General features: G+C 42.5%; 1 protein-coding gene across 1 annotated transcript in view; it reads right to left on the bottom strand.

Annotated features, from left to right (window-relative positions):
- LOC310783937 (flotillin-2a) overlaps nucleotides 1-16,083 on the bottom strand; it is a 42,710-nt gene that overhangs the window by 15,436 nt on the left and 11,191 nt on the right. The window contains exons 3-4 of the mRNA XM_083644871.1: nucleotides 5,253-5,343; nucleotides 326-449 (exon numbers count right to left, since the gene is read on the bottom strand). Coding sequence (XP_083500997.1) covers nucleotides 326-449; nucleotides 5,253-5,343 — 215 coding nt within the window. The remainder of the gene's footprint in view (nucleotides 1-325; nucleotides 450-5,252; nucleotides 5,344-16,083) is intronic.

Genomic DNA, 16,083 nt, shown 5'->3' with positions numbered 1-16,083 from the left:
AGAGTTTTCTTTTTTTTTACTGATGGATTCCCAGATTGATAAAGGTGACATCACCTGGCACCAAAGATCAGCCAATAGCAGATGGCAATGTCAGGGGCACGTTCTTACCATTACAGTAGATATGAGCCTCTACACAGATTAGGGTTTAAGTCCCCAACCTCTAGGATCAAATCCCACCAGATGTGTTGCTCCTGTTACTCCCTTTGCTGTCTCCCTCTCTACTATCCCAGCATATAAAAATACAGGTTAAAAATTATCGCTCACTTCTTTACAAAAACATAACAAGTTATCATAAGTGATCATGCAGCATCAAGAAGCTACCCACCGAGGATGGAACGAAGGTGACCCTCGAGGGTCTGCAGGATGACACTCTTTATCTCGACGACAGACTTCCCTAGGAACTGTTCGCAGGCATAACCCAGCAGCTCATCGTCTGTCATCACCTTCACCTGCAGCCAACATGGACAGAAGGCGTCAGCTGAACACACAAACACAACAGCAGCACAAACACTGACACATGGTGTGCACACATGGACACACGACACACATGCTCACTTTGGTGGCATCATCCAACAATACAAATAGAACTGTGTTACGCCAATTAGTGATGGGTTTTTACCAACAGCTGCAAGTGCACATATTGAACATCAGTCAAATCTTAAATGCGCTGTTGCATTATGGTGTAAACGTATGTTGTTGTTTTTTTACAGGGGCTAATGCATCAAGCGTATAGTACGGTAATCATATATCATTTCCAACTTGTGATTTGGCAAAAAAGTAATGCCATGCACTGTGCTGGATAGTTTTAACCCTTATTTAGACAGGCAAGAGGAGTAAGAACACATTATTTACGGCAACAGCCGGGGGGAGTAGGTGCAGCAGACCATAAAGCGGACCATTGAATCAGTCTTGTACACAATCACCTTGCCTGCTTAAAGAGGGGTTAGAAATATTGGCCAGCACTAACGTGGAGTTCTTTCTGAGTCATATGAGTTGAATTTAGGCTTAGCTTAGGCCTCTTAAAAATCTAAACTACATGTCCGACATTAAATCACAGTAACTTTCTTTAATATATAATTTTCTTGTAAAATCTTATTCCCCCCCCCCCCCTTTTCAACACACCCTTACAATGTACAAGCTATGTACTTTTTAGACTATAATTTAGGGAATGTGAATTTGTGTCCTTATCTCAGATGTGAAGCATCATGTAGTGGCTATACTGATTGTATATCAGTGACTTGACTTTTATAGTATGTGGCCCTCAAATCAAATCCTGCTCACTACTAGAGGTTACATTATTGTACTGTGAATAGCGTCAGCAGATATAAATTTGTTTTCAGTCAACCAAGACAAATAAATACATGCAACTGAAAATACAACTGATGTACACACTTACAGTACTGTGCAAAAGTCTTAGACATGTCAAAGAAATCCATAAAGCAAAGGTGCTTTCAAAACTAATGAAATGAAAAGTCTCTGAATATCAAAAATTGACAATAAACAGCAGTTTACTGACATACACTACACATACATGTTTAAGAAATGTCTATAAAACATCTAGGGTGCCTACGACTTTTGTTCAGTACTGCAAGTATTTATACAGCCCCTGCTCAGATTCTTTTTTGTTGTAATTATTAAAACAAGAGACATTTTAATCACAATTTAGAAATCTGTTCCTGTTAAAAGGTCAAGACACACAGGCTGAGTAGGACATTTAAAAACACAGTGCATCAAATCAGGGGGGTTATCATGGGGATTATGTAAAAATTAAATAAAAAACCAAATCAATAAGTGTACTGACGAAGTCAGAAAGGTAATTTATACAATTAAGAAATAAAAAATGGTGTGGAGGAAGGAAGGCTCGGATCATGTACTCCACTGGAGCTGAAAGAAAAGAGAGAGTGAGCTGGGTCCTTAGGCGAGAGGTCTGGACACGGACTCGTTTCAGACATGCACTCATACCAGGAGGGACAGCGGCGTGTTGTCGGGGAAGATGGCCGTCATTCCAAGGTAACAAATGACGAAAAACAGCCAGCCAGACAACCATCAAACATCACTGACACCAACAACCTCACACAGACAGCAGGGGGAGCCGTGCCATGGCCAAGAGTGCAATGGAGACTTGCGTGCAATGGTAATCCCTCCTCCATATCCTTAACCCACTAACCCCACCCCACCCCCCCCTCCCTCGCCGTCAAAACCCACAGCTCCTTCATGCTACTGAACTGCTTATACAAAGAAAAGCACAAGTACAGGAAGTGTGAGAGAAAAAAATGCTTTACTAGCATTTCCTCGACTCATACGTTTCCTTAACCCATTGATACCTGATGCAGCATTTGTGTGTATATCCCTCATTTGTGTGTGTATCCCTTTAAGACCGCGAACCGCGTTCATGCGGTTCGCGGTCTTAAAGGGATACACACACAAATGCTGCATCAGGTATCAATGGGTTAATGGAGATATACTCATGTTTTTGTAAGGTAATGGATTAGTTGAGCCTATTAATTGTTGTGTGCTTTTACTGCCGATTAACCAGTAGGCTGTCAAGAGACAAACATATTCTTCCCCATAACAATCATATGGCCAAATGCGAGCGAGATGGCATGAGAAATGTGATTTATAACAGATTAGTAATATAGTAAGGTGTCTCCCCAATTAACATTCTGCTCTGGTTTGCTTTAAATGAATTGGAAGGGACGCCTCCCTGTGAGTTATAACATACAGTTAATGTCAGATAATTTAAAAAGGAGAGCGCTCCTGTTGCCATGGGACCTTCCACAATGGCTTTGGTTAGGTTGGCCCAATCAGACAGCTGGCGGCGCGATGAGTGTTTCTGGGAAGTGAACTGTTGAGAGCAAGGAGTTGTTCAGCTCCAGACACTGGGCTCATTGTCAGCAGCATGCATGTTGGAAAACACAGAAGAGAGAAACATGGGCACAAAAACACAACTGATAATAGACTATCTTGTTTCAAACAACAAAAGCAGGTTGGCACACAGACAAAGAAAGATATGGATAATAGCAGGACATCATTAGGGAAACTGAAATGCTGAAAATGTTGGTATGGTGTCATAAGTTCCAACACTTGGGGGTGGGGCGGGCAATTAAGTGAAAATCCATCATGAACAAAGAATTCACTAGTTCTTGGATAGCTTAGTCAAGATTTAAAGGGATAGTAGTTTGGTGGGGGGACTTTGGTCTTGCTATTTTTCCTACTTACCGTACCCAGATTCAGACAAACAAAAATCTTGATGCATTTTCTGTTTTTCTATGCCCAAATAATAATAATAATAATAATAATATTAATAATAATTATTATTATTATATTTTGGCACAACTTTGTAAATTTAACATTTATACTACCTTAAATTACCTTTATGAAAATATAACTGTATAAACTTTAATATGCCACTATCTTGCAATCCAAAATCTTAAACTGGTTTACACCAGTGGTTTTCAACCTTGGTCCTGGAGAGCAGGATTGAGAACCGCACTGGCTTATATGTTTAGTGACTATGGGCCCTATCTTGGTACAGGCGATATCCCCTATTTGCACTTGCGCACCTGTTTGCGTGCCTTAATGATAGCAGTCCGCCTTGCACTAGTGTCCAGGTGTTATGCCGAGTTTTGCACCCCCGCCCGGCAGCAGCTACACGCATCCCCACCTCACGGGAGCATATTGTAATGATTTATACAGAAATGTAACCGTTTAAAAGTGATCTAATTGTCTGGGTAGACGTGACCTCCCTGTTTTCTAAGTTAAAGCACCCCCGAAATATGGTGGGATGCAATTCTCGGCAGGGATGCGGAAATGTTCATGGCACCTGCCGCAGGCGCAAATTAGAGTCGTGCCAAATCATCTCCGCCCCTAAAATGCCAGCGCAAATGGGATTTGGGCGGTCTTAAGCACCAGAATTATTCACAGGTGTGGCCAGGCAATGGCTGGGCGGGCGTTACATCAATAAAACCAATCAGGTCTCACGATTGCTGTAATTCTCTCCATGCGCAGAGTAGAATAGAGTGGACTCACTCGTGCCGAGGACAGAAGGTGAATAGCCTATGTCCATTGTCCAACAAGTTTTCTCAATTAATTTCCCTCTTTGCGATGTGATAAAAAATTCTCAGTGAGTTATAGTTGATTGCCTCACTGAATTATCTGCTAATACCCAATTTTAGCAGCAGAATTTGATGTCATGGCGTGGCAAGGCTGTGCGTAATGACATATCCAAAAGGAATTTTACTCTGCACTGCGCTGCGCAGCACGGAGATTATGGTGCGCTCAAGCGCAGCGGGGTATTTAGTGCGTAAGAGGTGCTTTTAAAAGCTCTTAGCACAAAGTAATTGTGCGCTGCTGATGATAGGATAATGCCATCTATCTTCTATCCCCACATTTTTGCGCTGAAATGCCTGGTTTGGCATGTGGCACGCCTATGTCCAGTACAATTGTAACAGGCATGCGCTTGTGCACGCCCCCAATTTGCATTGCGCGCTGCGTTAAGCGAGCGCAAACGCTAAATTACCTCTTTTGCGAAGATAGGGCCCTATGACTTGCAGCCGCCAGCAATTATTTCGTGACTAAATGGATCAGAACAAGACTCAACTGTCATGGAATAGCCTTCTATGAATTATGTTTTAGGATGGATTTTTCCTTAACTGCTCAGAGTGGTCTACATCAAAGAAAGATAATTTTGGCACAGAACAGAATAAAACAACCAAAAAAAACAGACTTGGGGAAAAGAAAAGAAACATTATTAAAACATTAAGATGCACACTGAAATGGACATCAAGCTTCACTCAGATCCTTTGTACCCCCTCCAAGGAACTTTAAAGCAGAGAGGTCTGACTGGACCTTTTCTGCCTTATGAGGGTCAATTATTCTGACAGCTGTACATATATACATCTGTCTTTGAGTGTCTTCATCAAAAATACAGGTTTACCTCTTAACTTGAGCTCTCTGCATATACACTTCCTTTGCTGTTAATGTATTACAGGATAATACCAGAGAGGTTGGATGAAAACGTCCAAATCGGAGAATGAAACCACACATAAATTAACCATTTATCAAAATAACTTCACTCCAATTCTGTTATTGTGATTTGGTTTCTGAGAATAATTCAACCTCATTTGTGTTCGTGGTACCATGGACCTGTGGGGTGCGGAGGAGGGTAGAGGCGGGTGGGTCTGGAGGGGTTAGTGGAGTCTGGACGGGCCTGAGTTCAGAGAGGCGTTCCCAGAGAAAGTGTGGTGATTTACCTGAGCCACCCCAGTGACAGTAATAGCTACACCCTCCGATGTCTCTACATCCTCACACTTGGGCTGCAGGGTCATAACCTCAAGGGTTATCCTGTGAAGAATGTGGAAAAATATAAAATAAAAATTGGCATGTTCTGAGGGAAAGCAAATGAAGAGAGGGGCCAGGACACAACTACAACAAAAAAACAAAAACAAAACGAAAACAACATTCACCCAAGGACTCCAGTTCACTGACAACGGCGCAGAATGAGATGCTTTTCTGAGGGCAATCGCCTTTGGGTTCCGGTTCTAGTCAACAAGTACAATTGTGAAATTCAGCTTTATCGAAATAATTCAGTTTGTATTTTGCATGGGGTTCTTTAGCACTCAGTCTGCGACCCCGTTGCCAAAGGTAAAAGGAGTGACTCAGAGGTTAGCTGTGTGGCAAAGCCCGAGTTAATGACAGCCGACGCTCCCTTCCACTGCAGAGAGAGAAAACAGACATGAAGAGGGGGTAAAAACAGAGGCAGACAGCGTTAGCTTGTTAGTTGAACCATTTCCCTGAGTCTTCGTTTGGTCTCTCTGACTGGTTATCCTTTTTTTGGGGGGTTCTTTTCTTTTGCATTGCATTACCTGAGCCACCCCTGTCACATCCAAGGGAACACCCTCCGAGGTTTCGATATTCTCACAGCGACAGAGGATGGTCATAACCTCCAGAGACATTCTACGCAGGCAGGCAGGCGGGAATAGCAAGAGGCAAAACAGTCAGTTGGACAACAGCTGTTAGGAATGTCAGTAACCAAGGTCAAGAGGAAGAGGGAGGGGAGGGAGGGGAGAAAGACACAGTGTGATCTGCTGTTCTACTGCTTTCCGCCCCAAGCATCGTCTCATTCGTGATTGATCCAGTACTGTAGTGGAGTCACTATCTCCAGTCTCGAGTCCCCAGTGTTTCCAGTCCAAGTCCAAGACCGAGTCGCCATTACCTGACTCCGAGTCTGAGTCCGGGGCATCGCTTTATGTATCGTAGCACTAACTGTCTGTTACTGAACATGAGTGTGAATCTGCATGTTGGTGGAATAATGTCACCGTATTAATATAGCTATTTTATTACTACTACTACTACTACTACTACTACTACTACTACTACTAATAATAATAATAACAAACAGTCTTTATCAATCTACAAGTCTGAGTCCTCCTCTCCAACTTCCGAGTCTGAATGCATGAATGCTCGAGTCCGAGTCCAAGTTCAACAAATCATCAGTGCTCAAGTCCCAGTCGAGTCACAAGTCCTGAAAATCAGGACTCGAGTAGCACTCCAGTCCGAGGCCTGGGTGCAAAAAAAAATTTCCTAGAAGAATAGTGACCCGCCCTACTCTGCATCTGATTGGTTTGGGTTTAGGAATGAGGGGTGATGATTGGTTTGCTTTAGGCATGAGGAGTGATGATTAGTTGGTGTTAAGGTAAAATATCTGGGTAAGCCAATCAGAGGCAGAGCAGAGTGGGACGGGTCATCCCGGAGCCATCTTAGGGAAAAACTACACGCGTCCTGGACTCAAGTAAGCCCTACAACACTGCCATAATTAGCTGCTGGCAACGCTACAGTATAACAGAAGCATTGCAACCACAACACAGCCAGTCCGCTCTCTGTGAATGCTCCAACAAACTGGGACAAAGAGCCAGGGCGATAGATAGGTAAAGGCTCAGTCAAACTGGGACAAAGAGCCAGGGCCATAGGTAAAGGCTCAGTCAAACTGAGACAAAGAGCCAGGGCCATAGGTAAAGGCTCAGTCAAACTGGGACAAAGAGCCAGGGCCATAGGTAAAGGCTCAGTCAAACTGGGACAAAGAGCCAGGGCCATAGATAAAGGCTCAGTCAAACTGGGACAAAGAGCCAGGGCCATAGGTAAAGGCTCAGTCAAACTGAGACAAAGAGCCAGGGCCATAGATAAAGGCTCAGTCAAACTGGGACAAAGAGCCAGGGCGATAGGTAAAGGCTCAGTCAAACTGGGACAAAGAGCCAGGGCCATAGGTAAAGGCTCAGTCAAACTGAGACAAAGAGCCAGGGCCATAGGTAAAGGCTCAGTCAAACTGGGACAAAGAGCCAGGGCCATAGGTAAAGGCTCAGTCAAACTGAGACAAAGAGCCAGGGCCATAGGTAAAGGCTCAGTCAAACTGAGACAAAGAGCCAGGGCCATAGGTAAAGGCTCAGTCAAACTGAGACAAAGAGCCAGGGCCATAGGTAAAGGCTCAGTCAAACTGAGACAAAGAGCCAGGGCCATAGGTAAAGGCTCAGTCAAACTGAGACAAAGAGCCAGGGCCATAGGTAAAGGCTCAGTCAAACTGGGACAAAGAGCCAGGGCCATAGATAAAGGCTCAGTCAAACTGAGACAAAGAGCCAGGGCCATAGGTAAAGGCTCAGTCAAACTGGGACAAAGAGCCAGGGCCATAGGTAAAGGCTCAGTCAAACTGAGACAAAGAGCCAGGGCCATAGGTAAAGGCTCAGTCAAACTGAGACAAAGAGCCAGGGCCATAGGTAAAGGCTCAGTCAAACTGAGACAAAGAGCCAGGGCCATAGATAAAGGCTCAGTCAAACTGGGACAAAGAGCCAGGGCCATAGGTAAAGGCTCAGTCAAACTGAGACAAAGAGCCAGGGCCATAGGTAAAGGCTCAGTCAAACTGAGACAAAGAGCCAGGGCCATAGGTAAAGGCTCAGTCAAACTGAGACAAAGAGCCAGGGCCATAGATAAAGGCTCAGTCAAACTGGGACAAAGAGCCAGGGCCATACGTAAAGGCTCAGTCAAACTGGGACAAAGAGCCAGGGCCATAGATAGGTAAAGGCTCAGTCAAACTGGGACAAAGAGCCAGGGCCATAGGTAAAGGCTCAGTCAAACTGAGACAAAGAGCCAGGGCCATAGGTAAAGGCTCAGTCAAACTGGGACAAAGAGCCAGGGCCATAGATAAAGGCTCAGTCAAACTGAGACAAAGAGCCAGGGCCATAGGTAAAGGCTCAGTCAAACTGAGACAAAGAGCCAGGGCCATAGGTAAAGGCTCAGTCAAACTGAGACAAAGAGCCAGGGCCATAGATAAAGGCTCAGTCAAACTGAGACAAAGAGCCAGGGCCATAGATAAAGGCTCAGTCAAACTGAGACAAAGAGCCAGGGCCATAGATAAAGGCTCAGTCAAACTGAGACAAAGAGCCAGGGCCATAGGTAAAGGCTCAGTCAAACTGAGACAAAGAGCCAGGGCCATAGGTAAAGGCTCAGTCAAACTGAGACAAAGAGCCAGGGCCATAGGTAAAGGCTCAGTCAAACTGAGACAAAGAGCCAGGGCCATAGGTAAAGGCTCAGTCAAACTGAGACAAAGAGCCAGGGCCATAGGTAAAGGCTCAGTCAAACTGAGACAAAGAGCCAGGGCCATAGGTAAAGGCTCAGTCAAACTGGGACAAAGAGCCAGGGCCATAGATAAAGGCTCAGTCAAACTGAGACAAAGAGCCAGGGCCATAGGTAAAGGCTCAGTCAAACTGGGACAAAGAGCCAGGGCCATAGGTAAAGGCTCAGTCAAACTGAGACAAAGAGCCAGGGCCATAGGTAAAGGCTCAGTCAAACTGAGACAAAGAGCCAGGGCCATAGGTAAAGGCTCAGTCAAACTGAGACAAAGAGCCAGGGCCATAGATAAAGGCTCAGTCAAACTGGGACAAAGAGCCAGGGCCATAGGTAAAGGCTCAGTCAAACTGAGACAAAGAGCCAGGGCCATAGGTAAAGGCTCAGTCAAACTGAGACAAAGAGCCAGGGCCATAGGTAAAGGCTCAGTCAAACTGAGACAAAGAGCCAGGGCCATAGATAAAGGCTCAGTCAAACTGGGACAAAGAGCCAGGGCCATACGTAAAGGCTCAGTCAAACTGGGACAAAGAGCCAGGGCCATAGATAGGTAAAGGCTCAGTCAAACTGGGACAAAGAGCCAGGGCCATAGGTAAAGGCTCAGTCAAACTGAGACAAAGAGCCAGGGCCATAGGTAAAGGCTCAGTCAAACTGGGACAAAGAGCCAGGGCCATAGATAAAGGCTCAGTCAAACTGAGACAAAGAGCCAGGGCCATAGGTAAAGGCTCAGTCAAACTGAGACAAAGAGCCAGGGCCATAGGTAAAGGCTCAGTCAAACTGAGACAAAGAGCCAGGGCCATAGATAAAGGCTCAGTCAAACTGAGACAAAGAGCCAGGGCCATAGATAAAGGCTCAGTCAAACTGAGACAAAGAGCCAGGGCCATAGATAAAGGCTCAGTCAAACTGAGACAAAGAGCCAGGGCCATAGGTAAAGGCTCAGTCAAACTGAGACAAAGAGCCAGGGCCATAGGTAAAGGCTCAGTCAAACTGAGACAAAGAGCCAGGGCCATAGGTAAAGGCTCAGTCAAACTGAGACAAAGAGCCAGGGCCATAGATAGGTAAAGGCTCAGTCAGTATTGACAGTATTCTTGGCCCCAGGCAGGCACTATCTGAGATGACACAGGAATGTCCTTTAAAAACCATCATTATCCTCTATTTCAGTACTAGACTTGTGTAATTGTTTGTGTGAGACTGCATATTCAGAGCATGCGGATAAAACAGCAATTGTTGAATAAATGCAGACTGGGCTTGACTGTAATCTGGGGTGGCTTTGGAGTCTGGCTAACAGCTCCGCCTCTCCCTCTCTGCCCGGGAGAATTGGATCAATGAGTCATGGCGCTGGGCATTAACATGATTACAGCATCACAAGCGGGAAGCTGCAGCTCTGCCCGTGCAGACTATACTGCCTCCATCTCCTTTATTATGCTGTCCAGCTCCTGGCTAATGCACGCTGGGCTTTTAGCTGAAGTAGAGGGCTACTCTGGAGAGGAGAGACAGCATTTCTCCTATGTCCAACGTCCAAGAAACCTTTAGAAACACACAACTGCACATGACCAACATGCTGAATCAAAATAAAGTGGAAGGGATTCCTGGGAGAGCCCATCTCTTAAAGAGGAAGGGGTGGGGTGGGGGGCAACCAGGGTCCAAAATTAACTTTTTTGTCCACCGGCCAAATGGCTAGTGAAGTGAATGCTCAAATTTGACCTGCCACTCAATAGATTACGTTCTTCTTTTTCTTGGCTGGTGAGTGAAGCAAATGTAGCAGCCGCTTCCTTATTTGACCAGCATTTGGCTGGTGGCTGGTGCTAATTCTGGATCCTGGATGCAACAAATAACTTAAATCTCCTATCAACTAAGGAAAGAGCAGCACTTGATGGGGTAACCAGAGAGAGACACACTATAGGGTTGAGACAGGGTGAGATCAACACCAGACGGGGCAAAGCAGGTTAGCAGAGAAACCAGACAAGAGGCAAGCATACAAAGAAAATAACACATCAGTTATAATATCGCACTCCAGAAACAAGGAATACTATCACAGGTTTGGAAATTATCATAAGATTATGCACCAGGCGAGGCTTTTAGGCGAAAATCCACTTGAAAATGGAATTCACGTAGGTTCCTGTGATTTGGGGCAGTTCAGCCAAGATTTGTGAACATTTAAACATGAAAAAGTCTCTCGAGAGACAAATCCTGGAGCTGCTTTAATGTCAGTAATTTTGAACACAGTGATTTTACACAGGACATATGGGCACATTTTAACACTTGTTGTAGCTGTAAGCATTACATTTGGGTGAAGGTCAAACAAACAGTCTCTGAGTCCATCTCCAGGTGCTTCAGCTCGAGTTTTTTTTTGTCTCTTGATTAAATCAGACTAGATATTTGGTTCTCCCGTTTCAAGCTTTGTCAGAGAGAGGGAGAGGGAGGGAGAGAGAGAGAGAGAGAGAGAGAATTACATGAAAACACAAATATGGGTTTGAGCTTTCTATGATCATATGAATGATGTCATATATACATTTTTGTTTTGTGTGTTTTTGCTTTTTGTTAATTTTCAACTGAGTTCAGCAGAGTTCAATAAACTACGAGGCTTACAGTTTATTTTTTTGTGAGGTGTCCCACTGTCCCTTTAAACTCCTCTAACCTCTCCATTAAGCATCATGTGTTTATCTTTCCAGTGCCGTCCTGGAAGCTGCCTCGTTGGGGCTGCGTTCAAAAGCAGCGGGCAGGGGCGAGCTTCTATGTTTACACATTTGGTAAACATTAGCCTTTAATATTGATGTGTCACAAGTCCGCTGCATTTGTAGTCGTCTTGTCTCTTGTAACAGAAACACTCATTTAATCAACACTGCTGTGTACACCGGCTCTGTACAGGCGCACGTTTCAGCTCCGCCACACGTGGCACTGTGATGAGCTCCACCTTTTTATGCTTCAAGTCTATTTTTTGTACCTATATAGCCGATTGCATAGGCTCTTTAACCATTGTAATACAAAATTTTAATTTAAATATATACCGCCTATATACTGTATATATATGGTGAAAATTCTCTGGTCTCATCCTTCCATGACTTTTTCCAAATATTTGGGCTTTGAAGACATGCATTTTCAGAGGTCTAAAAACCAATGTGGATTGTGGAAAATAAATTGTGTATCCCCCCCCCCCTACAAAATACCCTCATCAACACAAGAACAATGGTTGTTGGTACCCATGTTTTTTTATACCTTACATTCCATTGCTTTTTATCATTTAACGCAAGTTATTTTGGCATTTTGCCTGTAATGTGATATACAATCATGTAAAGGCTATGCCTCCATTCCCCCCATGTATGGTCATATTTTAGAGATAAATGTGTTGTTTTTATTCCATATAAATTTTACAGTATAGCATTTGGTTATTAGATTATTGTGGATAGTGGATACCGACATCAGCTGTAACACTGTGTGGTCTGTTGGCTTCTTTGCTTGGCTGTCGGGGGTTTAAAAGTCCATAGCTGAGAATGAGCTGATATAGCAGCTGTCTGAGAATGATCCCACCCATGGTCAAACATCTGAATAATGGAGTCTTTTCCTTTTTTGTTTCAAAAGTTAGTAAAAGTATGTTATTTAAAAAAAAAAAAAAAAAAAAAAAAAATGACTTTTATTAATCATATGCAACTTATGAATAGTATGCTTCAGTGTAGATAATACAAAGACAATCAAATGTTCTGCTGGTGTATTTCGAGGCTAAATGCTTGATTGTGGCGTGATGCACTGTGCAACTGGTGTAGACTTTGTGAAAGGCCAGGGAGGACAGAAGCATCTTTCTTTTTAATTAAAATTACTTTTTCATGGTTATCTGCAGGTTTCAAAAAGCCAAATTTAAGACTTTACAACATTGTAAATGGTATCGGAATTGAATTTAAGACCAATTTAAAAACAAAAATGACAAAACAAAAACTTAACATAGCTAATGTTTGGAAACCTTAAATGGGCAGCATAACAAATAGGACAGCATAATAAAAATTAATTCGATAATTAATTATTATTATTAATTATTAATTAGTTAATTAGAATTAGAACTAGATACCTCACTCTCCCCATTTCACCGAAAGCTAAAGACACTCACTCACTTTAAAGTAATGAATGATATTTATCCATGTAATGAGTTTCTGAGACAAAGATTCAACCTTGATATGAACAATTGCAGATTTTGTGATTCTGATATCGAGACTGTAGAACATTTGTTTTTTGATTGTAATTATTCTAGATCCTTTTGGAAACAGTTTCAAAATTGAATATCTGAAAAAGACCCTCAATCGCCCAACTTAGAATATAATTATATTATATTTGGAGTTATAATGAAAGACAAACAAATTGAAATGATGTACAATAGTTTAATTATTATGGCTAAACAATTTATCCACAGATGTAGATTTCAAAATGCCAGAGCACTGTGCTTAGTCTTCATGAATGAGATGTTTGACTTCAAGAAAGCACTGAAATACGTAGAAATCAAACAAGCCTTGAGTCTGTACCAAAACATACATATCTTGATTTCTGATTAGAACTCAGATTAAAACTTTATTTTATTCAAAATTTGTTTTAATTCTATATACCGTATATATATGTATATATATATTTTTTATGTTTGATCCATTTTTGTAATTGCTCAGTCTTAATTGCATACTGCAATGAATGTAATTGCCAGATTTTGTTTACAGAACAACAACAAAACAGGAAATTAATTGAAGTCCAGTTGTGTTAAGCAAAACAAAAATGTTTTGCTTTATACTAATAGCCCAACCCTGTTCTGTATTAATCTGAGAGTGCACATATGATGCAGCATAAACAAACCTGATATTGAATGGTAAAGAAAAAGACATCTTATAACTGGATTAAATTTTAATATTTTATGACGTCTTCATTTGAGATCATTTAAGACTTTCTAGGGCAGAGGTTCTCAAATGTTTTTCAGCCAAGGACCCCTTACAAGATAGAAAATATACCGGGGACCCCCTCATTCTGATTTGTGATTTTGGGCTAAGCTTAATTGTTTCCACGGTAACGTGCTTGACTTTTAATTTGATAGGTTTGTTATTAGAATGTAATCCATGAACCATTTTAGATTTAAAGCATAAACTATTTTCGTTGAACTATGAAGATTTTGCAAAAAAATAAATATATATATATATATTTTATTACATTACATTTACATTACGCATTTAGCAGACGCTTTTGTTTTGTCCAAAGCGACTTACAATATCACAATTTGTCAACAGTCCAGAAAACCACTATGCAACACAATCAATGACAGCCAAGATATTTTGATAGACTAGCACCATGTAGGAAGTAGTTTGAGAAGGAATAAGTAACATGTAGCATTTTCTTTTTAATTAAAAAAAAAAAAAAAAAAAATACTTGAAAACTTTTCACGGACCCCCTGGGGGTCCGCGGACCCCCATTTGAGAACCACTGTTCTAGGGAGTAGGGACCTGCAGATCCCTTGTTTTTTTTTACTTCCATATTTGTTCCCAGCTTGTCAGTGGGCTGCCATCATAGAGCTCTAAAGCCCTACCAAAATGGAAACATTTAAGGTTAACTTCGACCTCCGGGGTGGCTTATCTATGGACGAGTGGATTGAGCAGTGCCTACCGGACACGTCATCTCCAGAAAAAAAGCCACCTAGCCTCGGACCTAACATTAACCTAACGTTAGCACAAGCATTAGCCGCTAACTAACGTTAGCTGTTTGTCACAAAGCCTGTCTAGCTGACATTTACGTTCACAACTGCGTCGGTTGTGCAGCTGGAGCAAGGAGGGACTGTAGAAGAGTATGATTTATGAACAACATCCATTTAAATTGGAGTTGTTTATTCCTTTCATATTGCCATATTACTTGGTAACACTTTTACAAAAGCAATAGCTCACTTCAGGCCATGATATATGCTTATTATACTGAGGGCTGCAACAACTAATTGATAAAATCTATAAAAATCTATTATTAAATTCATTGGCAAAGAATTTCATTATCAATTCGTTGGGTCGTGATTAGTTGGGCAGCAGAGCCGTCTGTTTTGTTTGCAAAACAGCTGACCGCAGCTCAGTTTCTGCAGCCCAGAGCTGGCTACGTCACTCCCCGGCGTCCCCGCTGTCGCGGAGCATACTACGTCACTCGCTTTCTCCTCTGTTATGAGCGGCGCTCGCCCCAAGGGACCCCTCGCCCCAAATCATCAAAAGTATGGGAACACTTCACGTTAACTAAAACTAAAACGACTGTTGTTTCGTTTATCTAACGTTAACGTTAATAGCCGGTGCTGTGTTTGCTCGCCACCCAGGTTGACAAGCATGGCTTGTGTTTACATTAGCCGACCCCTAGTTAGTTACGTTAGCTGGCTAACGTTAGTGGTAGAGCCAGTAGCGGAGCGTACGCCGGGGCAGAGGGTGCGGCCGCCACGGGCCCACTCGTCAGGGGGGCCCATCAAAAAAAAAAAAAAAAAAAAAAAAAAAAAAAAAAAAATTTTTTTGCAGGCCAGGCCACCTGGCTGGCAACCTGTGTTTTTATTTTTCTTCTTCAGAACAAGCTTGTCTGTAAAGTGGCTTCACTGTAGTCTTTCTTGGACATAATATTACTTGGCTCAATGAGTGACAAATTGTGTTTTCGGATATAGGGGCTATCAGCTATTTTACAGTTGTGACTTAAAATGACTTTATTTAATAAAGTCAGTGGTGTGAGTCTGAGAGGAATTCAATCAATAGACAATAACATTGGTGTGTTTAAAATGAGATATTCCACTAAATATGGCTAAAACCGATTCAAACATGCAAAAAAGGCACATTTTTCTTCGCGGCCTGGCAGGCCCGGTTCTACGGGGGTGCAAAAGCATGCATTGCACCCTTATTTGTCTGCATGCTCAGTTGAAAAGTAAAAAAAAAAAAAAAAAAATTTTTTTTATAAATGCTACAGCTGCACACTTACTGTTTAAACTTGAATTATAGTTGTTGTTTTTCTTTGTTCTTTGATGTGATTTTATGGCTTTTTGGCACCTATATGTAACCTTTTAAGGTTGAGATAATTGTATTATCATTATATGGTCCAAATATTTCAGTAAAGCACTTGAAACACTTGAAATATTCTTGCTTGGGTGGTATCATTCTACTTGAAATGATGGTCAAATGCATTATTTTTAGTAAAATAACATGTCAAATTTTTCGGGCGGCCAGCCTTTGGCCGGCCACCCGAGTGGGCCCGGCCTTCGGCCGGGCATCTGCACCCCTTCCTATCTAGGATGCACCCCTAGTCATCTTGTTCTGGAACCGGCCCTGCGGCCTGGCCTGGCCTTCAAATTTTTTTTTATTTTATTTTATTTATTTTTTAATTTTTTATGGGGCCCCCCTAAGAGCTTCGCCCCCTCTGGGCTGATAGGGTCGCTCCGCCCCTGGGTAGAGCCAAGGTGGTATGTTAGTCTAGCAAGGCTAGAAAAAGAGACACGTTTTTATTCAC

The sequence above is a fragment of the Poromitra crassiceps genome (genome assembly GCF_964638095.1).
Source record: "Poromitra crassiceps genome assembly, chromosome: 1".
Classification (NCBI taxonomy): Eukaryota; Metazoa; Chordata; class Actinopteri; order Beryciformes; family Melamphaidae; genus Poromitra; species Poromitra crassiceps.
Note: the sequence above shows the minus strand (reverse complement) of the source record. Positions and strands in the feature narration are given on the sequence as shown.